Genomic DNA, 27,062 nt, shown 5'->3' on the forward strand with positions numbered 1-27,062 from the left:
GGGGTCTCTCTCTCTCTCTCTCTCTCTCTCTCTCTCTCTCTCTCTCTCTCTCTCTCTCTGTGTGTGTGTGTGTGTGTGTGTGTGTGTGTGCGCGCGCGCGCGTGTGTGTGTGTGTGTGTGTGTGTGTGTGTGTGTGTGTGTGTGTGTGTGTTTTCGTTAGACGTTGTACTCGCGTAAAAATCACGGCAGCGCATGCCTATCCGTGCATTTTGCCTTGACGTGTTGGTCGAATGGCTGCCGTACAGTACAGATTCGGCAACAAATGAGCATCGAGTGCTTTCCAAGTGTTGCTACTTTTGAAGTGCTCTTTGTCACGGGTCGATCGCACGAAGAGCTCTTGAACATCCCTATGGTCATCGTTGCCCGAGTTTCGTATCATCAGGGAACTATATCGAGCTCGGATGTGGAAACCATAGTCTCCGTCGTTATGTGTAATAGTTTTTTTAAGCATGAGTTTATGCAACGACGCATTGCAAACGCCACTTACTCACAGCTCGGTAACTTTTACGCTTTCCGCAGTCTGAAAGCTTGCAAAATTTAAAGAGGCCCTGCAACACGTTTTCAAGTAACCATCGAATGGCTCCAGTAAGAGAGTTTATTACCTTACGAATCGACGACCGCAAGAATTCTAGAATCCATCAAGTACAAGCGTAGCTACAAATATTTGTCGCACGCTGTAACTGCCTTTGTTTTGTTTTTTTCTCTCGACCCGACGAGCCATCCGGAAGCTAAGCAGGGAGGGATGGCACGGGAGAAAAAAAGTTACGTCACGCACGTGCGTCACGACCTTGAGATCTTTTTTTTTTTTTCATTTTCTGAACGCGCTGCTTACATTCAGTGAGACCGCGAGTGGGCACGTGGTGGCCTCCCGCGGTGGAAGCTGTAATTATGCTTCTCTCGTTGCTCAAATCAGCTTCTGGCCGTGGATGTACGGCGCTGTCATTTGGGTATATGGCATCATTTGTAGAAAGAAGAGGGAACGATTACTATCACACTTTGAGAATAGGAAATTCCGAGCCGCGTACTGCGTTATAATGCTTTTCTCGGTGTCCTCAGGAACCTTGACTACCTATCGGCAGCGTTTTGCGACCATGCCGAAAAAGTGATGCTACGTACTGCTCGTCTACTCTCATCGCGCCTGCTGTGACTGCAGCTCAGCGGCTAACCTGTTTAGCGGCTATACTCAAAAGCGTGGGTTTGATTCTCGACCGCGGGGTTTTCAGTTCGATGTAAAAAAAAGTGCGATAACACCCAGCATTTCGGCGCAGGTTTAAATATTAATCCGGTGTTCCTTACGATGACTTACCTGATAATTGTATCCCGGTTTTGATCCACAAAACCCTAAAATAAAATGTTTTGTTGCTTAGATCGCGGGTTCAATGACCGTGTGCGGCATCCCATAACCGGTGCAAACATTTTCGCCTCCCCACGCACTTAATTCTTTCGCGGTGGGAATGGCCTCGGGCTGTCGGAACTTAAATTTGATTGGCCCTGAAGCACGTGTATTTCGTAGACATACTACTCCACGACGCAGTGAAAATCACATCACTATCGTCATCGTTTCTCATTCGTGCCGAAGTGGAGTCAACGTGCTGTATTATGGGAACTTTCCCTGCGTTTAGTAACACTCAAGAAGTTCTCAACGTTACTCTGTCGCATGGGGGACTGGTGTGGCGTAGTTCTCGTGATATTGTAAATATATGTAGTATGTATGATATGCGCGACTTCCGGTTGTGAATTTTTGAAGGGAAGGGGGATTAAAGGATCATTCTGTAGTTATCAGGCTCGAATTGCTTATCTGGTAGCGAAGGGCTGGTAGCGTAGGGCTAATGAGGAACAAAATCGCGAAGCTTGGTGATTGGGAATGCGATTAGGATGTATAGCTTTGAGCATGGTTATGCTGCTAAACTGTAACGGTATTTTACCTCCATCGGTCTATACTGCAAAACTGAGGAGCCCCGAAAGCGCAAGGACGAACGCAATAGCTTGTTTCTCCCGTTTCACGTAACAGACCCGTTTGTCACGGCAGTTTGCCACGTCAGACCAATTAGCCAGAATTACCGCCATGGTCGTTGTGTATTAGCATGCGGGGCGAGCCTCTCGATGGTCGTGGAAGCCATCCGAAGCTGAGCCAATGAAAATGCATAGCTGCGTCCGTGACGCATAAAAAATCCAATGGTCACGTATCTGTCCATCTTCGTTTCCGCAAGCAGCCGATGCATTCACGTCACCGTCCATCGCTCCACGCGCAGGTCCTTTTTTACCTTGAGGTCACGTGTTTATGGGTGTCAAAGGGGGTGCGTTGCACCGGCGTCCCTGTGTGACGCTGGCAACAACGTCGTCATAGCCAGTGGACACGCACTGCTAGCACAATTTGTCATGACGGGCACACAGTCTTCGTATGAATGTAAGCGTTGCCTTTGCTATTGTGTCGTACGAAGGACTGGTAATTGCGTTTGAGCGGTCACCACGGTCAACACGGAGAGCAGGTACTTGCCTCGTTGCATATGGAAGAGCATCTTGTGGTTTTCGTGCGTGCATTGTTCGTCCAAAAAGGACACACACACTCTCTCTTTCTCCCATCCAACATGGTGAGTGTGTGCCACAGTAAAAGCGTGTAAACGGCGCCCTGCATGATGACGTAGTCCCGTCGACGCACGTAGTAGTCGACGACGTCGTGCGCGGAGTTCCCCGTATTAGGAAGAGAAAACTCAAGGACGCGTTGTTGATTGATGGACTGTAGGTCAACCGTACGTCGTAGATTATCCAAGCTGCCACCGTGTGCCGAAACATGCAATTTACCCCTTGGAGTGAGTTGCTTCTGGATTGGGTCTTGCGGCAACGATCAAGAGCCAACGATGTTCGCGACAGTCGAGTGCAGTCGTGCCTTTTTTTTTTGTTTCTTTGTCCAAGATGTGCGTGCCAGCTCGGCATGTTCCTTATGCATTAGAAGGTGACGCAATGTGTTACTGGGACGACAGACCTCGGCTGCAAAAGAGGCTGCGTTATAAAAATCTTGCAGCTTTCCCACGTGCATTCCCCTATATAGACGACTCGAAGGCGAAAGCCTCCCCCCCCCCCCACCTCTTGACCTCTTTTTTTTTTTCTCAGTCGGTGTTTTGATCCACCCGCGCTTCACACGAAAGTTTTCTGCGCATAACATCGTTTTGCACTTGTTCCGTGATCGACCTACTTTTGACCACGTGCCAATACATATGAAAAGTCTTTATTACGTCATAGTGACATCATGTGGTGGCACAAATTGTGGCAATCTGTGACGTCACGATGTGATGACGATTTTTGCATCCGTGGAAGTACTTTTTGTGGAGCAAAAGGGAGCTGGAGAAAGGATGCACGTCCACATGCGCAGTGTAACACACACACACAAACACACACACACACACACACACACACACACACATATATATATATATATATATATATATATATATATATATATATATATATATATATATATATATATAGAACGAGAGAGAGAGAGACGTACACTGACCAAATTGCGAAGAAAATGCAAATAAATATACGCAGGCAGCAGCGAAATTTCTCTAATCAAGCAACAGAAGAATGGCTAACGCACTTAACTTTTAGTCGATCAATCCAAAATAGCTTCTACTTTTTCCATCGCGTTTTTTTTTTCTCTTTCAACAAAAAAGTATCTGTGCCTCCGGGCAGATATCCGCTGAAGGGTGTTGCGGCAGAACAGCGCTCATAGGTCGCCCGTGTTGTTTGCCTCTTTTCCTTGTGTCCGTGTACGTGTTTGCGCAAAGAAGTCATGAATGAGTACCAACTCGCCCAACTTTCAGTACTGTTGTTAGCGCTCATAGGACCACATGAATCCGTAGCTGGCTGTTTTAGGGCCCCGAACGAACATAGTGTAACTTTACCGTATAAAATTGGCCATATCCACATAGGTGTCAGAATACTCGGTTGCTCGTCCAAATTGCCCCTTGCTCCTAAAACGAAGCAGCAACCGCAGATGACTGCCCACATTGACCACGTATTTTTACACGAAAGTGTCACGTGATGAGAGTCAGGATCGATCGATATTTCTCTACACGGTCCTTGAATGTCATAGCAACAAACATAGCATACAGCGGCGGCGTTCTCAAAACTTGTCGAGCGCGCAGATATCTGGAAAATCCTCGCTTAAATAATAACGAATGGCCTTACAAGTGCGTGTCGTCACTAATACGTGTCGTGACGCCGACACCCCTACGTGTTTCGTAAAGCGCGGAAAGATGCCGAGTATAGCGCGGCGGCTCTAGCTGTTTCCGGCTCCGTGCTAAAGACGCTCGCCGCCTTGTCTCAACGAGGCATCCATAGTCGATTTGGTGTCGTCATTCTGCGGATAAGACAATCGAACTTCCCGCAAGCGTGGTCGTGTTTAACTTTAGCGACGGTTTGTCTACACGGCAAACGACATCGCGGGTAAACATGCTGCACCCCGTCACTTCTCGGGAACGAAAAAAAAAAAAAAAAACGCGCCTTCTTTTCCTCGTTGCCGAAGAGGAAAAGCGGAGGCCGGGCCCTTCGCGAGTTGCATCACGGAACACCACGCCTCTTCTCAATGGAGAATATGGGGCCTAACCGTGGTTCGCCCGGTCGCAGATGCATGCGACCATAGGCTTGCGCAAGAGGGGGGAGCGGGGGTGTGCTAAGTTTGCCCCCATACTGTTACTCAGTTTGGCCTGTCCCGCGATTGCTTGAAGAGCAGGGTTATGACCACGCAGTCTTTGGGCGCTAAGAACTCTCAGAAACCTCGTATGTTGCATTCAAGAACTGCTTACTTCCAATCTGTGCACTCTCGGAAAGCCGGGGATAAATGCAGGTCGTTGTGAGAAACACGTCATTTACGTCTGTCATCCATTGTGAAATTTGTCGTCGATTGAACCGAACTAGGGAGGCGGGGCGGGTTGGTGGTGGGAAGCTAACAAAACTCCCCCCTCGATGGTGAGCTCACTCCTGGCCTGAACTGTCCCGAACCACGGCAAATCCTATGAAGTGGTTCTAAGATAGAAAAGAAAAGTTAGCCCCGTAACTGTCTGCATCAGGGTGCGACACCTCAACAGTAGCTCACAAGGGATGGGGGTGAGGAGGGATTAAAAGATCAAAGGTATAGAGAGAGAGAGAGAAATATGCGCTGGGACAGTGAGCGAGGACATATTGAGGGATAGGAGAGATAGGAAAGATGGAAACACGGTCGCAGGAGTCCGAGGATGGAGCACCACTTGCGAGAGCTCTTGTCGGCGTCAGGAGATGGCGTAGGGCCAGCCCAGTCGGCCAGAGCTACGCTGACGTCGGAGATCGCGAGGGCACAACCGGTCGCCACGGAATCCAGCGAGTGAGTCCACGGCAGTTCTTATGAAGCGCGATCTTATCCGAACCGCGAGGTTGCTCATTAGGTTGCCTTGGTGCGCGATTTCTCCGCTTTAGGGTGAGGACATCCGCAGCGTGTGGCAGCTTGGGCTAGTTAGTATGACATGACGATAGTTATAGCGCGAGAACAGAACGACGACACAGAGACCAGAAGGACACGAGTGCTAACCAGAGGCAGGTGCTTGGTGCGAATGCATAAGGTAAAGGTAAATGGAGACTGTCTCTGGTTCCATTTGCCGTGCGCGCACCTTTACCTTCTGCATTCGCACCAAGCACCTGACTCTGGTTAGCGCTCGTGTCCTTCTTGTCTCTGTGTCGTCGTTCTGTTCTCGCGCTATAACTATCGTCATGTCCATACTATGGCGTGGCTTCCATGTGTGTCACGTGTGTACCTTTAGGAGAGAGGAAATGGGATCTGCGTGGCATTGCTATACCGAAAGTGTGGTGTGCATTTATGACCATCTATAAGCTAGGGTTGGCCACAGCGAACTTCTAGCACGGAGCAAATACATCGACCTCCAGCATTTCACCTCCATTGAAATGGAGAAACGGCGTCTTTCGGGTGAGCTGCCGAATACGTATTTCCAATGCTCCGTTGCACCTTACCTTGGATGGTCATGCGTGGGAGGTCGATTGATATGTTCGGCCTCTGTAAAAACGCGCTCAAGCCAGTTCAAACTGAAAGTCGACTTCTTGTGCATTCTTGCTTACCGTGCAGCAAACATTTGCACTCGATGTTGTTGTCCTCCTTACTGTAAATGCCGAGCTTTGTTGTGCGAACGCGAACATAGGCAGCTTGGTTCCGTTTGGCTGTTGACTTACAAGTCGTTGGAAATAATTAAAAATAGAGAAGTCGTCAAGGTCAGACTTCATTGGCCCAGCTGCTGAGCTATATGTGCTTCATGTTACATGCGTGTGAACTCGTATGCCAATCAGATAAGTTCAGCTTTACGGACAGCTATAGCACAATAGATTGAAAACCAAAGTGTGTCGTTTTCATCGCTTCTTCTAGAACTGCGGTTGCGTTCATACTTGCGAACACTGGCAATCAAAAAGCAAATATTACGCGTAATTTGTGTGCAGCATCAAAACGTAAGTATTAGGCAGTGTGTCACCGATGTTATTGCGCAAGTGGCAACGTAAAAACAACGCTATTATAATTTCGTTTCCACGAAGGAACCGCATTACTAAAACGTGTTGTTGCAGTTGGTTCGTTCTGAAGAAATTTTAAGGACGCAACCCACATAAACAAAACAAAAAAAATTGGCCCTCCATGCTTCGCTGCAAAGAACGTCGAAAAACAATAGCCTTCTGTCTAAAGGCGCTACGAGAGATATGGCGCCATCTGGCAGTAATGTGAAGAAACGAAAGTTTTTTTAGGACGCGGATCCACTGGTAGGTGACAGTACCAGTTCGTTTTCGTTAAAGCGCCTGAATTCGTTAGCGTTAGCGAAGCGTAGGAAACACCCGCTTTTTTGTTGTTCATAGCGTCGCATTTTCAGCGCTGCGCAATACACACTTCAGTTTTCAAAATACGTATTTATGTACTTTTCAAATAAAAAGACACACTGCCTAACACTTACGTGTGGATGTTGCACATAAATTACGCGTAATATTTGCTTTTTGATTGCCAGTGTTCGAAAGTATGAACACAACCACCAGGTAAAGCAGGGTAGGCTTTGAGCACTGGCTTAAAACTTTAGCCCCGTGGCTGAATCGTTGGACAGACACCAACAGAAAGACAGGTCAAAATTTTTGCGTTGAAGTATGTCAAGAAAGAATCCTTAAAAAAAGGCAGGGACGCCCCATCCCGTCCCCTTCTTTTTCATCTATGTGGGCCGTGTCCTTAACATTTCTTTATAAACTTCATTAGTTTAGGGCTAGAGCGCTACACAGTGGCCTTTTTTTTTTTTTTTTTAGATAAGAAGTGGCGTTTCGTTAGGTGGGACGCATAGGTCGGCAGAACTTGTGGAGATCACTCATACTCACTCATGAAATATAATTAGAGCTGTGGAATCAGTGGTGCTCAGACTCACGAAATGTTTTCTGAGCCGCACTCACTTTTTCACACACAGACGAACATTTTCTTCCACCGGACTTACTTGGACTCAACCTAACTCGGGCTCGCTCAGACTCACAGCTCAGTATACAAGGGAGTCTGAGGTATAGTCAACCGATGAGTCCGTTCGCCTAAAATTAGCTTTTTTTACCATGGTGTAAATACGAATGTCTCACGTAATCGGTGCTCTTGGCGCCGTTTGACATATATAGTATCTTCTCAAACGAGCTCTGCGTATACTTGCAAACCAGTAAGGTATTTTTTTTTTTTCCTTGGAAGAGATGACGGCATAAAATATATCAAGAACTTCCCTGGAAGAGTTGCTGGGAGGGGAGGTCAATGCACCCCCTTACGTGATTCGCTCCTCTGATCTGTAAATATTGAAGGGTTGTATGAACTATGCTGCTTTGGAATACATGTGGGAAGACGGGAGTATAAACGCGAATCCAGATTAGGCTGATAGTAAGGCTGAAAATGGCTGGAGATGACATTAGGTCGGCACAAGAAAGCGGAAATCACTGGGACTCACTCGTGAAATACATTTTGAGCTTTGGACTCGCTCAGACTTACCGAAATTTTCCTGCGCCTAACGCACTACGCACTCACGAAAATTTTCTTCGACTGGACTCGGACGGAATCAGACTCGCGGAAATAATACTCACCCAGACTTACTCTGACTCACGGCTCGATCTGAGTCCGAGTGATTCGACTCTTGAGTGTGTTTGCCGACCTATCTGAGTGACAACATTGACCAGTAGTTTTGATTGATTGGACGCTACTAGTCGCATGTACTACTCATATGGTCCCAGCTAGGCCACGCTATTGTATTGTGCACTAGAAATATAAAAGCACTGCTTATTCAGATACAAAAGCATTTGTTTCTAGATATAACACACTTACAAAACGACGCCAGGGGCGCTGTACAACTGCCACGACTAACTAGATAAATCTAGTTTTGTTCACTAAGTATTACGGCTAAGGTGACGTTAGCCGCCGCCCAATCTTAAGGGCACAGCCATATCAATCTATCCAATCCATCCATCCATCGACTAAAATCCGGGGACTTTTGCCATGACGAGGCGAGTCTTCCGGTGTGAAAGATGCGCGCTGTGATTGGGAACGGCCTTTTACGTCAGTGGGAGAGTGAAATGCGAAAAGGAATGGCTCTTCTCTTGATGTCGTCTGCTAGAATATTAAACTTTACAGACTTACAACATTGGTTTTCGTGCACCAATTTTCATATTTTTTTGCGTCCGTCTCGGTATTTATTGCTATACTCTATTGTGTAATAAGGCATTCACGAAACCGTCGCAGGGTCCCTTTAAGGCTATTTTGCGCGGCTGATTCGTGCCAATATACCCATGTATACAATTTCGAAGACTTCTCTATTATGTCAGCGTGATGTGGTATGGCATGCTTTGGTGGCACTGTTCAAACATGGCAGCAGTTCAAGCAAACACTGAGGCCCGAAGTATCGTGAAGTACAGTTTAACAATGAACTTCGGCGAAGCAGACATTTCCATAAGGGCGCTTAACTTCGTCCCTGGCTTGTCTTGGCTTTCCTGACGAAGAGAAGTCACCGAGTAACCCGTTCGCCATTCTTTATTATTAAGATCTCTCCTCCTCTCCAGTTCAGGGCAAGCCCTTATAGAAACTAGACTAAAGTTAAATAACAGTTCACGTCAGAGTGAAAGCTCAATGTACGACGACGTCTAAAACGACAATATTATCACCAGCAGTGCCCTACTAACCTAGAAATCAAAGTAAATGCACAAGAACAAATGCGCCACAGTAGGACGTGCGCAAAATGATGCCGATGACGTTAGCCAAACCAGCTACAATTAGTAACTAGTCATCGATATACCCGCACTAAGTAAAGAACCTTCCGTGCTTCAAGAGACGTTATAAAATGTTGTTTGATTCACGGAAAAAAGAACCGCAGCTCCGGGAACCAGGAATGGCGCGAGTGGTTCAGAAATTGAATTTTCGCCTGTTTAAACTGGGGGACAGGTCGTGCCATCTAGCGGGGCCCAGTTAAACCAAAACACGTCTGTCATCTCGGAGTCAACGACAGGAAATTGATCAATGGCACTTCTTGCTGCTGTGGCTCCCGCTACTTTCCCTCTGCTGCTACTATAGTGTCGGCGGCCACGCATCAAATCCGGGCAACGTTGTGCACGGCAACAGTGTCGTGGGACGTTCCGTTGAGGCGGATAATTTGAAGAGCGCTAACCCGATGCGGAGCAGTAGAACGCCATTTTATTTCAAAATAAGCCCTTCCTTGACACAAAAGTAACACTACGATGTTTCTGGACCGTTATTTCAATAACCATCCTTAAGAGTCCGTTTAAAGATCGATCGGCGGAAGTTCATTGCTGCTGCCTCGGATTCGTTTTATCAGTGGCGGAGGGAAACAAGCGTGAAATGGCCCGAGATTTCCTTGTGCCTTCGTATAGCGCATGTGCATCGCGTGGCCATCCGGTGGTGCCGTATGCCTAATGACATTCACATTGCCGTGGTCGCTCCTGAATAGTTTAACATTGTCGCTCAATAATTTCACTATGCCGAATAAATACGAATAAAATGTCGGTCCTCGTGTTGGTGGTGGCCACGCACGTGGAGCATGACCTTGACGAAGTGAATGTTCGCGGGCGTGGAAGGGCAAAGCGCGTCGCTGCGCGTAAGAGACGATGCCAAGACTGCCGGAAGGGTTTTTCTTTTTTTCTTTTTTCGGCGCCTTTGTTTGCACCGTGATGGGGGCCTGCGTGTCCCTTTCGAGGGATCCTCAAGGGGACTGCGGCCTTTCCTCGTTCCTGCTCGAGATTGACACCGAGGGCCTACGCGCCGCGGTCTCTGCGTGCGTCTCCAAACGCTAGTGGCGGTGGTGGCGGAGAGGGTGACAGTGCGGTCACACACGCGCGCTGGTCGACGCCGCCGACGGACTCCCTGTCGAGTTCTCCCGCACGCGAGTCTGTGGCCATGGTTGTGCGATTACCGCTGTCGATGTTCTCCGGGCTGACGGACTTCCTCCGCAAACTACGAACCAGGCAAGTGTTTCTCTCCCCGGCCGTGTTCTTGTCTGTGACCTCCAGTACGCCCACTTCCTCATGATGATGATGGTGGTTGTGGAATCCTATAGGTCATGGAACTGTGAGAAACGAGGTAGTTGTGAGAGTATGTAATTCAATAGAGTGGCGTCCGTTTAGCTGGTCTGTATTTAATAGAAAGAACAGTAATGTGTCATTCATAGATTTAAAACGGCGCAAAGACAAATGATCGCACGAACACCATTGCTGATCATTTGCCTATTCGTCTTTGTTGCGCCGTTCTAAATCCCTGCATCCGTACCAACCCGTTTAATATTGTCAGGGGTACTTATCTTTTTTAAATTGTTGTACTCCATTGAAATACAGTCGAAGTTGGAATTCGTTACTTGCTGTTTACAGTTAAATTGTGGGAATATTCTTGAACTAGGAGTATCGCTAAAGTATGAGGTCGAAGTCGTTTAGTCACCTGTGGAACTTTCTCCAATCGAAAAAGTGCGTGATACCTTAAAAGGGCTCTGCAACACGTTTCCAAGTAATCATCGAACGAATTCATTCAAATAGCTTATTGATTCGTGAATGAACAGCCAATTTTTTTTTTAGAATCCGTCAAGTACAAGCGGAGTGAAAGAGATTTGCTGCTCGGTTTAAGCACTTTATCTCTCCTTTCGTACCAGCGAGCGCGCTGAAAGCTACGCAGAATTGGGGATGGCAATGGGGCAAGAAGCTACGTCCGTTTATTGGCGTGCGTCGTCATCTTGAGCACTTTTTTTTTTTTTCGTCGAACGCGTGGCTTACTTTCAGTGTGATTGCGAGCGAGCACTCGTGTATGTGGCGGCATCTCGTGGCCGCCGCTGTAACTACGCAGCTCGCCATGCTTCCATTGGCCAGTGGCCATGGATGAACCTTGGTTTGATGGCGCCCTAATTAGGGTTTATGGCGTCATTTTCGACAGAGGAGGAAGTGGTTTATAGCTGACTTTGAAAAGTAATTGTGAATACCGGGCCGAGTGCGGTGCTATAATGTTTGGCGCACTAAGGTTTCATCCTGGGACCTTATGGCGCACGTGTTCTCGACTACCCGATCGGCAGCGCTTTATGACCGTGCTAAAGAAGGGTTGCAGTGTGCCTTTAACACGAAATTCGAGTGACCTTTTCGCACGTGGAGAGATGGGTCAGGCACGTTAATCGGGGCCCGCATCCTCAAAACGTTTTACGGTGAAAATTTTCGTAGAAGAAATTTCAGTGGCGAAGTTGTCTGACCAACGGGAAGACGCACGCACGAAAGAGAAGCTTTGTGAACTCGGCCCCAGTTCTTCTTCGCCAGTTACATTGTAGATATGCTCAGTGAAACCGCGAGTAGGAAATGCAAAATGTTTAGGCCCTTCCAGTCCCGGTGCTCGAGCTGCTGGAGAGCTCTAGCCTGCGAAGCTAGAAAGCTCCTCAATTGTAATCGTCACAGTGCACGCTATCCGCTGCGGTATCTTACACACATATATAGGGTGCCGAGTTGCTGAGCTCGAAGCAACGAGTTTGATTCGTGGCCATAATGGCTGCGTTTAATTTGGGGAGGTGTCACACAGGCATTTTCGATAGCGATCAGGACCAATGTGGATCGTGATAACGTTTTTCGCTGTTACACAGTACAGGCTAATCCGGATAGAGTTTGGCGTAGACGTCAGCCAAATCGCGAGCACGAAGCCAGATCGCGATGCGCAGAACGCGATCGTCTTGATTCCGATATGGCCTGATCGCAATCAAAGGTGCCCGTGTAACGCTGGTATAACACATTAGCTTGGATTTAGGCGTACAGGACTACAGGTAGACGAAAGTGCATCTTGACTCCGGTAGCGTGATGAGTCCAGATCATAATCGTATCGTGGTTCGGTACGTGAAACCTCAGAAATTAATAATTATTATTATAGCAGTACTGTCGCGGGAAAAATGATACGTATATTGTTGGTGATGATGATTGATATGTGGGGTTTAACGTCCCAAAACCACCATTCTGGGATTCTGAGAGACGCCGTAGTGGAGGGCTCCGGAAATTTTGACCACCTGGGGTTCTTTAACGTGCAGCCAAATCTGAGCACACGGGCCTAAAACATTTCCGCCTCCATTGGAAATGCAGCCACCGCAGCTGGGATTTGAACCCGCGACCTGCGGGTCAGCAGCCGAGTACCTTAGCCACTAGACCACCGCGGCGGGGCATTGTTGGTGATGGCAAAAATTTTATTGAAGACTGACGAATTTGTAGCCAGAACCTAAGCCGCCCTTGAAAAGCTCCAAAAAAAAACTTTTTTTTCGCTATCTATACCGGGTTTGCTGGATGGCATAGGTGGCCCATAGTTCATTTTATAGGTGGAGCTTGGAAGCTCGAAGCCGCCGCGCTGTCATGCATTGCGCAACAGCTTCATCTGTGGAGACGGTACTTTTTTCACATTACCATAGACTGTGTCTTTAAAATGTGTTAGCCAAGCCTTATAATTTGCAGTTATCGTTTGTATAGTTAAGCGAGTTTGGGCAAAGCGTAGGTTTGTGACTTGCCTTAAATCTACCGCTTATAATCATATGGTGGTTTTGGACGTTAAACCTCACATATCAACAAATTTCTTTCATTGATCCTTTGTTTTTTTTTGTTTTTATTTCCGTTTCTTCATTTTCTTTTTTTTTTCGCAAAGCAACTGTGCTCTCAGAAAACACGAAAGAAGTCAGCTATATATAGACGTTCACTGTCGACAAACGAACGGGTTTTTTTCGCTTCTTATCGAAGTTGACATTGTTTCAGCTCCTCACAAAGTTGCTTGATGGGAGCTGTTAGTTAGCCGAATAAAATAGCGCTTTCACAGCATTCGCTACATCCCGTAGGCTGTACGTGTTCAACAATGCGTACGCTCGATGCGGTTGGCCTTGTAGACGCTATATATGTCTTTTATACAGCGGGACAAAGCGCCTGCAACAGCGTCTCCGTACGCAACTGAGTTAATATATACATTCAGCAGGGATTAGGCATTTGGCAAGACGGCGCATTTTTGCTTTATTGGCTGGCGCTGACGAGTACCGTCGCAGTATACCTGTGCCTTCACCGAATGAATGTTAAATTTCGTGCACTTGAAAATGCTTTGGCGAAGAACCGTTTGTCGTTGGTCTTCGAGCGCTCCCTGTTGTCTTGCTTCATATCTCTTGGACGACGCGTTTTTTTTTTTTCTACACATGGCAGTACTTTGTAAATCTTGCAGATGGTGTGTACAGCTTGTGAGACTATTTATGAGAACTTTGCGCACGAGGCCGCCAAGCCAGTGTCAGGTGGCACCGAGATTGCTTTTCAAGAGTGGTGTGGATTACCGATCGATACGTCGCGAACTTGTAAAGAAACCAGCCTTTCTGTTCAGGAAGAACCATCTTCATGTGCGCTAAGAATGTTCGGGGTGCCGAGTAGTCAGGTATACTTTGTGCGTGTCTGGGAATGGCGGGGAACTGTCGTGGAAAAAGCCTGGCTCCGTGGGTCATGAAAACTGACTGAAGGCAGTCTGTGCTACCCTCTAAAAAAAAACAGTATTTATCTTTGATCACAGCTTATAAAGTCGTTCATTTTTTCTCTAGCTACGGTAAAAAGCTTAGCAGAATGAATGAATGAGATGAACGTTGACTTGCGAGACAGGCTTTTGAGCGCACAAACCCGGAAACAGCTATGTAAAAGCGTAGAAAAGAGGACAGTTCTGTTGCTTCTACAGATCACACAGCATATCTCAATTCCAAAGCATGGCGCTTTCATGTCGGTAAATTAGGACTTAATGGTATTAATCGTTCCATTAACTCGGCTTAAATTAGTTCTGGTTTGGCGAGAAATGCTTTCAGAAGGGGGCGTGTGGAGATATGTTGCTGTAGTTTATGCCCAAACCCGACGAAACTAAATAGATCTGGGTAGTTTCTTCTAAATATGCTACAATTTCCCTTGAACTTCAACTGGTTGTATAACTGTCTATTCTTTCTAAAAGCAGCAGGGAAAAATCCGTTTAGCAAAAAGTAAATATTATCGGATAGCTGGGTGCTGTAAAATGCAATAAGTGCAACACCGTACACTGTTTTTGAATCAAATATTCACTGTGTAGTTGATCAAAATGAATGTATATACCATGACTGCCACGAAGGAAAACAAAATTAAATTAATATGTTTACGACACCTGAGTGAGAATGCTGCTCTCAGCAATTTGTGTTAAGCAGTTGTTTTGTGTTAAAACAACAATTAACTTTTTAGCTGTTTAGACCGAGATATCATTCCGACAAGCTAAATAAATGATACAGAAAGGTTATAGCTCGAACTTGTCGCTTAGACCTATACTGTGGATTGAGTACTGATCTCATAAGCTTAACATGTGAAAAATATAGATTTTAATGTGTTGAAAGAGCTCTTCTTTTAAGATATTTCTGTTCGCTACAAACAATGTCCCCGTGAAGTGGCGATGCACAGATAGACGTCCTCAGTTATGCACTTCGTTTACACAAGAGCCCTTCGTATATTTATTTACTTTTTATCACTCGAGGGCTCATTTCTCGGTTACTTAGTCACAAGGGGCTGGGCTGCAGGTCGGTTCGTTGACACCAGGGCAGAGGAGCGCAAAATACGGCCCCGCCGTGGTGGTCTATAGTGGCTAAGGTACTCGGCTGCTGACCCGCAGGTCGTGGGATCGAATCCCGGCTGCTGCGGCTGCATTTCCGGTGGATGCGGAAATGCTGTAGGCCCGTGTGCTCAGATTTGGGTGCACGTTAAAGATCCCCAGGTATAGTCGAACTTTCCGGAGCCCTCCACTACGGCGGCTCTCATAATCATATGGTTTTTTTGGGACGTTGAACCCCACATATCAATCAAATCAAATCAAGCGCAAAATACGGAAGAGCAAGCACACAGGGCATATCGTATGTTGCGCTCTTTAGTTTTACCGGGCGGGCTTATCCAGTCAGGGAAAACCTGGTGAAGTAAAAGAATTCGGAAATTTGAAAACGCCCTGAGGTTATAACCGTACCTCTCTGATACATTTTCATGCTAACGGGAACGCCCTCCTTAAGTGTCTTTCGTGATATATGTTGCGTTAAACGGTATATATCAATTAAGTCAGTGGACGGCAACAGGCTTAAAGGGCTCTTTTGCAGATGGGCTGGTTGGTTTATGAGCATTGTGGCAGCACAACGCGAACACGGGACATTGAACGCACAGGGCAGATCGCTGTGTCTCGTGCGTTCACATGTTTCATTTCTGCCTTGTTTTGCCTTTTAAAACGCTTTTCCGCCACAAAGCTTAAACGACTTCCGCGTAACTCGTCATGCATGCGAAATGAGCAATTTTTGTAACGTGTGAGCTAATTTTACAAACAATTAAAAATGCGGGCATGTTATGTAATCTGGGGGGCAGTGTCTCACCCTGCAGTCCCGTATGTAATCTGGGGGGCAGTGTCTCACCCTGCAGTCCCGTATGTAATCTGGGGGGCAGTGTCTCATCCTGCAGTCCCGAGGGATTTCATGGCAGGCGTTTGTGGGACTACATCTGAAATGTTCTGGAAGTGCTTAACGAAGGCTGTATCGGCAGCAGCCGTGTGCATGTAGCCAGAAGCGTCGGGCGTACGCGTTATTTTCTGCGCGATGCCACGGTCTTGTCGTCGCCGAGGTTCGGGGACAACGGAAGGCGGTCGTGGCGCTGACGACCAGGACGGCCCACTTTCGCCCCGCGGACCTGTTTCCTGCGGGGCGGAAGTGGTCTTTTTCGACCACCGGAACAAGTCGTCGATAGCGAGCTCTTACGCACACTGCGCTGGACAGATCACCTCGGGACCGACGACCGCCCTTCGTCCGGCTCGGCCCTCTTCCGGTCCTGCGAGCGGGCGCAGCGCGCCAGGTAATGTATTGCCGAACCCCTCTTTTTGCATAACCCGGTGGCCCCGTATACGTGTATATACCGCTTGCGGCAGGAAAAACGCGGCGCCTCTTTTGCCGCGCGTCCGTTCGCCCCTCGAAGTCTTGACGGAACACGCAAACCCGCCATCGGTCTCGTCTCGTCTACCCTCCTCTATACGCTTCAATCATCATCGCCACGTTTGAGCGCAGCGTAACGATGTACCACGCCACGTGGTTTCAGATGAATATGAGAGTACTTGGGGTTGGGCGTTTCGTCGAGGGCAGGCAATCGCATCCGCGCTGCAGCGGCCACCTTCCCGCTATTTCTCCGGTGACCTCTCAAATAAAGACGCGCTTATAGACAAGCCAGCTATAGACGGGCAGACCTCTCGCGGAAGTCGCATAAAACCGTGGCGGGGCCGCTGTAACTCGTGTCGTATAGATGTGTATTATATATACTGCCCATAAGAGCCTGTTTTGCAGGAAGTGTTGCCGACGCACTTCGCAGGCCTCCACGGACCTTAACGGTGTTCAGGCAGCATGTCCCGTGCAATCTACTCATGGAAAGCGTTGAGGGCGGACGTTTGACGTCTCGCCAGCGACATCGGAGTGGCTATAATTGCGCGACGTCACATCGATGCCACACTCAAAGGACGAAGGGAACTCGCTTTGCGTGTTTCGCCGAATTTATATTACGTCTCGCGGGCCCGCTTCAGTGTGCGTGGACCTCATATCGATGTAGATGTGTACATCGCGTCGATGAGACTATCGTTCCACAGTTTCGGGGGGTTTGGTTCCTGCGAACGGTGGGACGCTTACGCAGCAATTTTCTGTACATGGGTGCCAGAGGATCGGCAATGGCTAAACTTCGAACGGGGTCTGTAGATGTCGAGGACGAATAAACAAGGAATGTGAATGGTACGGAGGTTTGCTCAGCACTTGAACTTCCTCCCAGAGTACAGAGGGCGCAACTTATTGGCCTCGTGGACTGCTCTTCCGGTGACGTGACGCCGCGTCCTTGATCTCGATCCCGAGTGCATTGGTGAGTTTTACGGAACCATATACTTGTCTGGTAGATATGAATAGGCATGATAGAATCAACGTCATAAAATAAGAGAGAGGGAGAGAAGGAAAGGGAGAAAAGATGCAATGAAAACATGAGGTGGACTCCCGGCTGCCCCCTTCCATCCCCTTCTTTTTTTTCCCTTCCCTCTTCCTTTCTTGTTTTTTAATTTTTTTTTCTGACGTTCACCTTTAGGATGTCCGTGGTTTGCGTATCCTTCCTTCCACTAACGTATTGTTCCCGACCAGACGGCGCTGCATGGCTCTGGCGGTTCGGTGTGGGGGAAAAGAGCTTTTTTAAGAATTTTAAGCCTTCAACTACTCAGCGCCTCGTGGACATCTCGTTGGAGACGCTCCCTGGATTTCGTGCCGACCGGTTGTGCGCCCGCGCGCTCGCGACCTTCGGCGTCATCGTAGCTCTGGCCGACTAGGCTGGCCCTACGTCACCTCCTGTCGCCGACGGTCTTCGGTGACAGCGCAGCTCTGACCTACTGGACCTGCTCTACGCCATCTACAGACGCCGACAACATCTCTCGCAAGTTTACCCCGTCCTCGGACTCCAGTGACCGTTCTTCCATCTTTCCTGTCTCTCCTATCCCCTCAGTTTGTTGTTGCTTCTTCTTCCTCTTTTCTATACCTTTACTTCCACCCTTTTATCCCTTCTCACCCCCATCCCTTGTGAGCTCTGTGGCGGTGTCGCTCCTGAAGCAGACAATAACGGGGCTCACTTTTCTCTTCCTTTCTCTATCTTAAGAACCACTCGCGCGCGCATCTCGTTGTTGAAAGAGGGGTGCCGCGTGTTGCCGGAGAGGCTGGCAAGCGGGTGCAATGTCAATTCTGGCCCGCTTCTGGATTATGCATGCAGTAGGGGCCTCCCGATTGTGCACAGGGTTGCTGTTGGGCATGTCATGCTTGGCACAATTGAGTGGATAGTAAGGTAGAAACAGAAACAGACGACAGCTGTACTTAGGAAGAGTAGATACAATTGGAAGTATTTTCAGTTGTCCAGTGCCCGTCGCATCTGCATTGCTGGGAACTCTGTTATTTATTGTTTTCTAATGCCTTAATTGCTGCAAGTGTACCCGGATTCTCATTTATTCATCTATCAAGAGTGTTAAATTGGTGTATGAGGTATGACTCACGTTGTTCACGTTCTCGGTTTGATTTAAATCCCGTTTCTAAGACTGTTACTGATAGTTTGTCGAATGCATGGTCGGGAAGGTTGTGATGTTTCGATAGAGATAGACTTGGGGCTGATTTCGCATAGGCTCTGTCATTCGACGACTCACCTCGCCGCTGTGTAAAGAAGCGCGTGCACTGAACAATAATTCATGTACTCTATGGTCAGTATGCGTGTAGTAAATCACAGCATCGCCGCGCTGCCAGTTTGAAAACCAGTGCAGCTTTCCGGAGAAGTCGTTGGGGACGTTTGATGACCGGTGGTGCTTGCTTACGATAGCTGTTTCAAATATGTTCCAGGTATGTTCCATTCGGTTTCTCAATATACTGTTTCATTTTTCTTAAGGTGGGAATTAAGGTTTATCTACCTTCATCTCACTAGCGCCTTCAAAAAAGGACGAGCCACAAAACACTGGAGAAAAGAGACAAGAATACCGTCTGGCTTCTTTCGCGCTCTGCTTTTATTTTGCGACCGCGAATTAACTCACACAGCGAGACATTTTATTAGAATATCTCTTCAATTGTGTTTGGCTGTGTAGCCGACCTAAAGTCTATAAAACTCTCCACATTAGCGTTATCTTATGCAGGTCGCTGTGTTTCTCGAACGTCCGTTACATGACAGCGATACTAGACTTATACGCATTGTGTTCCACATCAGTTCGTAGCGGGCATTGCCACCAGCGAGCGCGGTGATTGTGCAACGTGCGGGCTGCTGCGTGCGCGCTTAGCCGAACGTCCTCGCTCTTCGGACGGAGGGAGGCAAACCTGTTCGGCGGGATGCGAGCGAGATCTGGGTGGATGCGCGCAGACGCACGCACAATGCGGCCATGCAGTTGCACTATATGCGAACCATTGTGTGCCGCCGACACCAGGATCTTCAGCCTCACGAACTGGAGCAGCTGGCGCGCTCGCTTCCTCGTCTCAGCGAGCGCAGTGAGCGTGAGGGAAACCCCGTCCGTTGCCCTCGGAGTGCGCGCGAGATGGCAGTGCGCTCGGTGGGGGACAATAATGCCTGGGCGTTGGCGCCCACCCTGCTTCGCATCAAACTCGGGGACACCTTCTGGTGCAGTAAATGGAGTGAGACAAAGATGCAACGACGGCGTTCGCGCTGGTCTCTCAGGTGTACGGAGGCTGGTCCGGTGTCTTCACCGTTTCGTCTCGAGGCTGACTCCGCCGCATCTCCCGTCCATCTGTGCTCATCCAGCGCTGGCTTTGGTCACGCCTTCTTCCATTGCCCTCACGCGACGCTGTCTCCGGGCGGGTCGCGAATCACTGGCGAGCACGATACGGGAGAAACTGTTGCCGCGGTGCAAGTCCTTTCCGCCGGTCCTGGCAGGAACTATGAGTGGGGGGAACGGCACCACTGTCCATCCCCCACTCAGGTGCAAGGGAGAGCGAGCGGACGGTGTTCTCACGTCACAGCTGAGTGGGCGAAGTCGCGTGACTGGAGGAGGGAGCCAAAAGGAGCGGCGGCGGCCATCGTGCAGGAAGGCGGGCTGACCCAGAGACCCTCGGGCCAATGTCAGGGCCGCCGCGCCGTGGCCTAGATCGGCGGCCGACCGGGAAACGGGGTCGTTCACACGCGCGCCACTGTTTAGAGGGGGGGACTGCTTCCGCGACAGGCCCTCTTCCCTCGTCGGCGTGCGCACGCGGAAGGGGCCCCCTTTTCTCTCGAGGCGAAAGCGGCGGCCTTCCTTCCGCGGCGACCAGTTTCCTCGCCGTCCGAGCGCCATGAGGCTCGGCTGACCCCCCCGCCGCGTAGCGCGAGCTGCCGCAGCACCATGGGCGACGCGCCGCCGCGCCGCAGCGACGCCGTCGTTCGCAAGCTCGAAGAAGCCGCCCGGGCCGCCCTGAGCCGCGCTCTACGACACTGCTCCAGGTACGCTGCTGCTGCGGGTTACTTTCTCGTCGCGACCTCTCTCTTTGCTGATGCCTGTGAAACCCGCCTCCCCCGCCGAACGGCACGCCGTGAGGCAAACGTGTTCGGCGCCTCTCGGTCTTCGGCCGAACCCGCGTCCTCGCGCCGGGGCCGCGTCCCGGAGGACAGCGCGACGAATCCTACCGGCCGCACCGTGTGCGTCGGTTGCCGTGTTTCGCTTGTCTGCATGTCAGTGGCGGACCAGAATTTTCCTGCACGATCGCTGTTTCCCGTACGTGTGCCTGCCGTGGTAGTTTTGTACTCGATGACCTGCTATCGCCGCTGGGATGGGCCTTGTAGGTTCGTTCTTTGTATACCGCCTATTCGGCTGCCCGTGACGCATGGATGGTCGCACCTGCAGAACTACTACTGCTTTCTCTTTCTCCACGAGCGCGGATCCGTCGTGCTATTTTGAAAAGACGCTTCGCAACCGTGGATGGAGTTTCCCGCGTCATGAAACGTAAGATTTGCCGAAGTATGCTAGTGTAAGAAAAAAAAATCTTAATTTGCATCGACTGGTTCTCTCTGACACATTCTTGTGTCCATGTAGAACCCGCGACCGCCCTTCTTAGCGCACGAGCCGTTCAAAGAATCGAAGAATTTCAGGTCCACACGGGAGCTAACATGGCTAGCGTTGATGTGGCGCACGTTGCAAGGTCTGTGTGGTTCACAGCACCACATCGGGCTCTCAGTTCACCTGCTTCGGGACCGTAGGCTTACGATATCTGCTGGCGACAAGGATTAGCTGTACATGCGAGTGGCAAAGCGGTGATGACGTCACCTTCGCATTTTCGTGGAACTGTCGATGACGTGCATAGGTGTTTGTTACCGCGTCTTCCTGTACGTCGAGACGGCGGCAGCGGAGTGGGTGACCGCTGCAGTGCGAAAGCCCCTTTGTCGCTGTCCCGAGTGATCCTTCTTGCGGCTTTTTCAGGGCCATTTCAGACATTTAGATAAAGACTCGTGTTCAGATAAGAAAGCCTTAAATGTGCTTTCAATATTCGGCAGCTATCACAGGACTTAAGTCAACTCACAAGTTATCTGCTCTCATCGGTGAAAGAAAAAGTGTCGTGGCGTTTAGTATGTCGTAAACCATCCAGAGAAGCTGCACTTCGGAAAGAAAAACGTATCCTAATGCAATTACCCCCTCCGGACTTATATCGTAGAATAATTTGCTTAAGTTAGCGCAATCTGTAGTTAATTCTACCCATCTTGATTACGATTCTTCTGGACAAACATTCTAAAGGAAACTAGTCTTCGAACACAGCTCGTTTTAAGACGGAAAGTTTGCCTGTAGCAGTGACTTTCACATGTTGATGAGGGGGTCACAGGATGATGGACACGCAAATCAACACTGGGCGAGAAAGGAAGGACAGATTATGGCCTGTGATTGTCGATGATCTTAGTAAACTGATATGAGGCTGACCTTGCGCACTGTGTGACATGCACGTCTTTACGCCGTGTCTTAAGCAACGTGAAAGATTCACTTCCTTCCGTTTGCGTAAAATCTATGCAAGTTGACCACGTGCCGGTCATTGCAAAGACTGCCGCTTTTGTCGGATATCTGCGGAGCATATTGAAAGCACATTCACGGCGGACAGCTACTTCGCTGCATCGCTGGGACTTATTCGTGAGATTTCGTCGGGCTTGAGTATGGTCTACTATAGCAGACCATCGCAATACTGCTTTTGACGGCGACTGCCTTTCAGTGGCTCATTCTGCTTTACAAAGATATAAACTTAGGCTTGTTGGTTTGCTATTTACTCGTAAACTGCATGTGTCTGTGTGCTCTTGTCTACGTCTCTTACGCGCAACAGTGTGTGCTTTACGCCAAGCAGATGCTTTTTTCTGTATTCTGAACTATTACGTGTACTATAGTAAAACTGTGTTGACATTCGATTCTTTATGCAAGTATATGTGCTTGATCTCGGAACGCTTCAACGGGATTATGTTCGACTACACCGCTGTACCTGGAATTATATGGTGCGACTATTGTTAGTCACTAGAGCTAATTTTCTCACCAGGGCACGCCTACACCCTGGTTCGCTGCGATTTATTCGACGTGTATTGCCACCATTCCAAAGACGGCAGCGCTACTCCTAGCGCTGTCCCAAAGACTTCTCCCTTTCTCCCGCCGAGTGTCCCACTGTCTCCGTGGCTTCGCGGTGACTGGCCGACGGCGATAGAGGTGGAAGAAAACTCGACCTTGCCCCGGGGAAAATGTGTCCCCCTTCCCCGTCTAGCGCGGCGGCCGCCAAGCAAACACATGGCGAAGGTGCCCGCTACGTCGACTGCGTCCGCAAACACTTGTGGCCCGCTTCGGGTGACCGAAGTCGCGCGACGCGTCGGGGTCGCGGCGATCGTTCCGCCCCGTTGGCGGCGAGCTCTCGAGACACGTGTAAACATGGAAATCGACAGTACATGTTCTCCCCCTCTCTCCTTCGCACATAAACACCGCCTTGGAATCGCCCATTTTGCTTCTTCTTCTTCTTCCCGGCTCCCGAAAATAGCATCATGAGAGCGGCCCTTCGGCTGCAGGCTTCGGTGGCACCACCCTCTTGTGAGGGAGGGGGGGGGGGGGGGGGCGCTCGTCGACTTCGTTCGCCTTGCGCAATTGGCCGCTTAAGCATCCTTCAACCCCCCCCCCCCCTCCGGCCACGTCTGAATCACGTGTGCGCGAAAAAAAACCAGGGCAGCCACCTGTTCCTCCTCGCGTAAGGACGCCGCCCGATTCTGGCCAAAACACGGATACCCTGGAGCACGTAGGGAAGGCTCCGATGGAGGGCCTGTGAACGCTGGCTGATGGTCTGTGCTTCCAGAATCGAGCCAAGTAGCAGGTGGATAAAACTTCGTGTTGGACCTGGTTCCGCGGCTCCACCTTTGGCACGGAAGCTGTTGGCGCTAGGCTATATAGCGTTAACAATTTCGGCGCGGGATGCAAACTTTGTCTCATCGTGTGATTGATGTGCGCGAAAAGCATGCTGGTCTGCGTCATTTCAGCAAGTAAATGGTCTCCTCTTTCTTTTTTTTTTATCTTACAAATAAAAAGGGGTGTGTGTTTACGTTCAATGGCTGTAAAATACTAAACCAAATTACTGCAGAGATGCCTGAAATAAATATCCACACGTCTGCGATGCCATGAGGAACTATAGTTGCGTTATATGTGCGTGTTGTCAAAAAGTTCCACCTGTTTCGGTTCACTATGTGGTGCATAAAGATAATAATGCGTATAGTGATTTGCAAGACAGTTAACCAGTTGGGTGCCTGGTTTCGACACCCATGTGTGGAACCATTTCTCACGAGAGCCCGATTGGTTGTTCCGGGAAAGGGATGTATAAAACACGCACATCCGCACAGCACAAACAAGGTGCATATCGTTAAAGTCCCGAAGTGCATTTATCATCATCATTGTCTTTATTTTTAAATTCCAGGGCAGTGCGAAGAAGTCTTACGTTGGTGTCCAATTTACGCGACCTTGCGTGAGGTGTTTCCATTTTATCTCCGCTAACTTCTTAATTGCACTGCTCCATCTAACTAGCTGTCGCCATCGGCTTCTTTTCCCTTTCCCTCGTAATCATTCCGTTGCTCCAACTATATGTTGTCTGTGCTACGTGACCGGCCGAGCGTCTTTACGTATATAAAGCTTGGGTCGCCAGTGAAACCACTCCGATGCCCCCGGAAATGTATTCTACATGGTATACCCTCACCTTTCTATATAGTTCGTTCCTTTTCGCATGCCACGTCTTGCATGAAAACTTCTGACTCCGCCCGGCGATGTCGCACTGTGTTCATTCACTTTCATACTGTTCGGGACCGACCACAGCGGTGCCTTCCGGCAACACATCGGCGAGTGCCGGGCCCTTGTTTGTAGCGTCGGCGGCGCGAACGTGACGCGCGTCATGCAGCCAGCCGCCTGCGAGACTGCTGCGCTGCAAAACAGTGCGGGAGGGCTTGCTGCGATATCGCCAGACGCTACTACTAGTCGGGATCTGCGATAGCGACACCGTATCTGTCCCGGTGCCACGGTCTGGCGTGGACGTGTTTGTAAACAACCGGGGTCGCGGCCGCGTGTATACGTGCACGCCCTTATATAGGTGTAACCGCGTTTGAAGTTGAACCACATCTTTTTTTTTTATCTGCGAGACACTCCCGAGTGTTGTGGCTGCCCCGTTATACGCACGTGTGTTGTATCGTAGCCCAAAATAAGAGCACTGCTGCGATTGGCTGCGGCGCACTCGAACGACGCGGTATAAGTTTACCGGAACGTCGTGGAGCAACTCAATTCAGTGGTTTGACTCGTAAAAAGAACAGCCGCCAGGAAGGAGAGAAGCAGGGACCACACGTCGGCGAACTCGTACTTGATGAGCCAACTCTGTCTCAAAGCCATCCCCGTGTCCGGGGGTGTCCCGGTGAAGGAAACCGTCTCAGAGACCGAGTGAGTCAACGTATCAAATCCGAATACCGTATGATACCGTTTGGTCGATTACTCTACGGAGCTTACTCTATACGGTTGTGCCTGTTATATATCGCTTGGCACTTATACGGCCAGACTTGAACCTCAATTTCGTGAGGCTAAACGATTGTGAGCGTGTGCGAGCGACACCGTGTAAACGCGTGAGCTTTAGCAAAATTTCGTTATATCTGGCATTGGTGACTCTTACTGATTACGTTAGATGAGCGACTAAGCTCTAGAACTAAGTGTATATTGTGTAACTTCGCTTGACTTAGTGACCTGGGGTGATCAGTTCACGTAGAACAAAGGGGTTGGTGATAAGTAGGATGTACCTTTGTCAACACCACCTGAAATCGCCATCACCCAGGGTACGCAAAGTCTGATCAATACGTTTACTCAGATATGTTGGTTTTTTGATAGTATATTTGCGGCCGAAGGAAGGCCATTGATGTACCATTCTAAGAGCTGTCTACTTCCCCTCTTTACTCCCGCAAAGCTAGGGACCATAGGCAAGTTATTGTGAGAAACATGCCATTGCTTCATTTTCGTTTTTTTTCATTCATTATGAAACATGTCCTTTGGACTCCACACCAACGGAAATAGGGTGGGCAGGCTTCGATGAAGCTGTGCCTCCGTGCTGTGCCCCGCCCTCTAATGGAATCCCTGCGTACGCTGATGATGATGATCAGTATACGGTCAGGATAGTGTTATAACGCTGTTCAAATTTAAAACCCGTACTACTAACTGTTTCCGAATTTTCGTGTTCTATTCGCGTCTTCCTTTTTTCTCAACTTTCTTATTTCGTAATGCTGCATTATTGATAATCTTCATCGTCATCTGCCTGATTATGCCCACTGCAGAGCTATAGTGTACTAGAATATACTGTAGCAGGGCAAAGGCCTCTCCCATGTGGGAGAGGCCAAGACCGTGTTGATGAGAGGGGCCTATCCAGGGCAAATGATCCCCTCCCCCCCCCCCCCCCCAAACCAATTCTGTCCTGCACTTGCTGCTTCTACGTTGTACCCGCAAACTTAATCTCATCTACCTATACCGATCCTTCTGTCTCCCCCTTTCGCGCTTATCTTTTCTAGGAATGCAGTCAGTTACCCTTAATGACCAGTGGTTATCCTGTCTACGCATTATTATTTTGTTTATGTCAACATCTTTTAGGTCGAAAATGTTCTACCCCAGCGCCTTTCTTAGCATCGATCCCAGTCATTGCCGAGGAAGCTCTGCCAGCTGCATTTCGATAGAGGCATGTGTGACGCTGCTGAAATTAACCATGTACAAATAAACTTTTGAAGTTTTTGCCTACGACGATGGACTTATTTTTTTATGCAGCATATGCGAAATCTTCACTGATACAAGCCACTTTCAACTTTATCGATTACATTGTATTAATCCATGATTTAAACTTCTCGAGTCGCATCATGCAATAACGAGTATGCACTAAAAGGTTGAAGTATGGGCTATGATGATACCCCTACCGCGTTCAACTCTTAAAGGTGAAGCTGTAACTTTTTTCTGTGCCTCCCTGATTGCACACTTCCGCCGTGTAATGTACGCCTGTCCGTCTGTGCCTGTTTGCACGTCGCACACTGTTTGTATACGGCTTTATTGGCGAAGTCTCAGTGTCCACAACTCCCACGCGACGCTCTTTCGGGTCGGAAGATTTTGTTGCAGGACTCTCTCCAATATCAGAAGAGTTGCCTCTTTTGTTTAGGTAATGCGACATCACAATGGATGAAGCTACGCCTATTAACTCGCTTATTTTTTTTAATTATTGGTACGGGCAAGCAGTGAAACACAGGGGTCAGGCGCGGGCAATGCTTTTGTATGCCGTATACTTGCAAGAGGTGGAAAAAGTCGCGCCTTACGCCAGCTGCTTAGGACAGCGTTCTCCGGTCAGTTTGTTATTTACGGCAGGGGGCGGAAACGCTTTCGATATCGTCCATTCTTCCTCGATTGAGCCTGTGGGAACGGCAGTGAGGGCCATTCTGTTGATGTCACCGCGGCGATCTTCCTGTTCGAGTAGCGGAAAAGGGTTGCCTCAGCTCCTCCG

At 49.0% G+C, this 27,062-nt stretch overlaps 1 protein-coding gene and 1 long non-coding RNA gene across 5 annotated transcripts in view; one reads left to right on the plus strand and one right to left on the minus strand.

Annotated features, from left to right (window-relative positions):
• Hmgcr (HMG coenzyme A reductase) overlaps positions 1–27,062 on the plus strand; it is an 81,947-nt gene that overhangs the window by 26,097 nt on the left and 28,788 nt on the right. The window contains exon 1 of one of the 4 annotated variants that reach the window (XM_037433252.2): positions 20,341–20,508. The exons of 2 other annotated variants lie outside the window; for them this stretch is intronic. In XM_037433252.2, the coding sequence (XP_037289149.2) occupies positions 20,411–20,508 (98 nt within the window). In that variant the 5' untranslated portion in view covers positions 20,341–20,410. Of the gene's footprint in view, positions 1–20,340; positions 20,509–24,828; positions 24,983–27,062 lie in introns of those variants that run through there. One more of the 4 variants, XM_075888899.1, reaches the window with a different exon arrangement.
• Positions 9,698–24,438, minus strand: LOC142803596 (uncharacterized). Its single transcript, XR_012894186.1, has 2 exons — positions 24,255–24,438; positions 9,698–10,604 (listed from the first exon to the last, which is right to left on the minus strand). It is a non-coding gene; the product is annotated as an uncharacterized LOC142803596 (long non-coding RNA).

Source organism: Rhipicephalus microplus, chromosome 3 (genome assembly GCF_043290135.1).
Source record: "Rhipicephalus microplus isolate Deutch F79 chromosome 3, USDA_Rmic, whole genome shotgun sequence".
Classification (NCBI taxonomy): domain Eukaryota; kingdom Metazoa; phylum Arthropoda; class Arachnida; order Ixodida; family Ixodidae; genus Rhipicephalus; species Rhipicephalus microplus.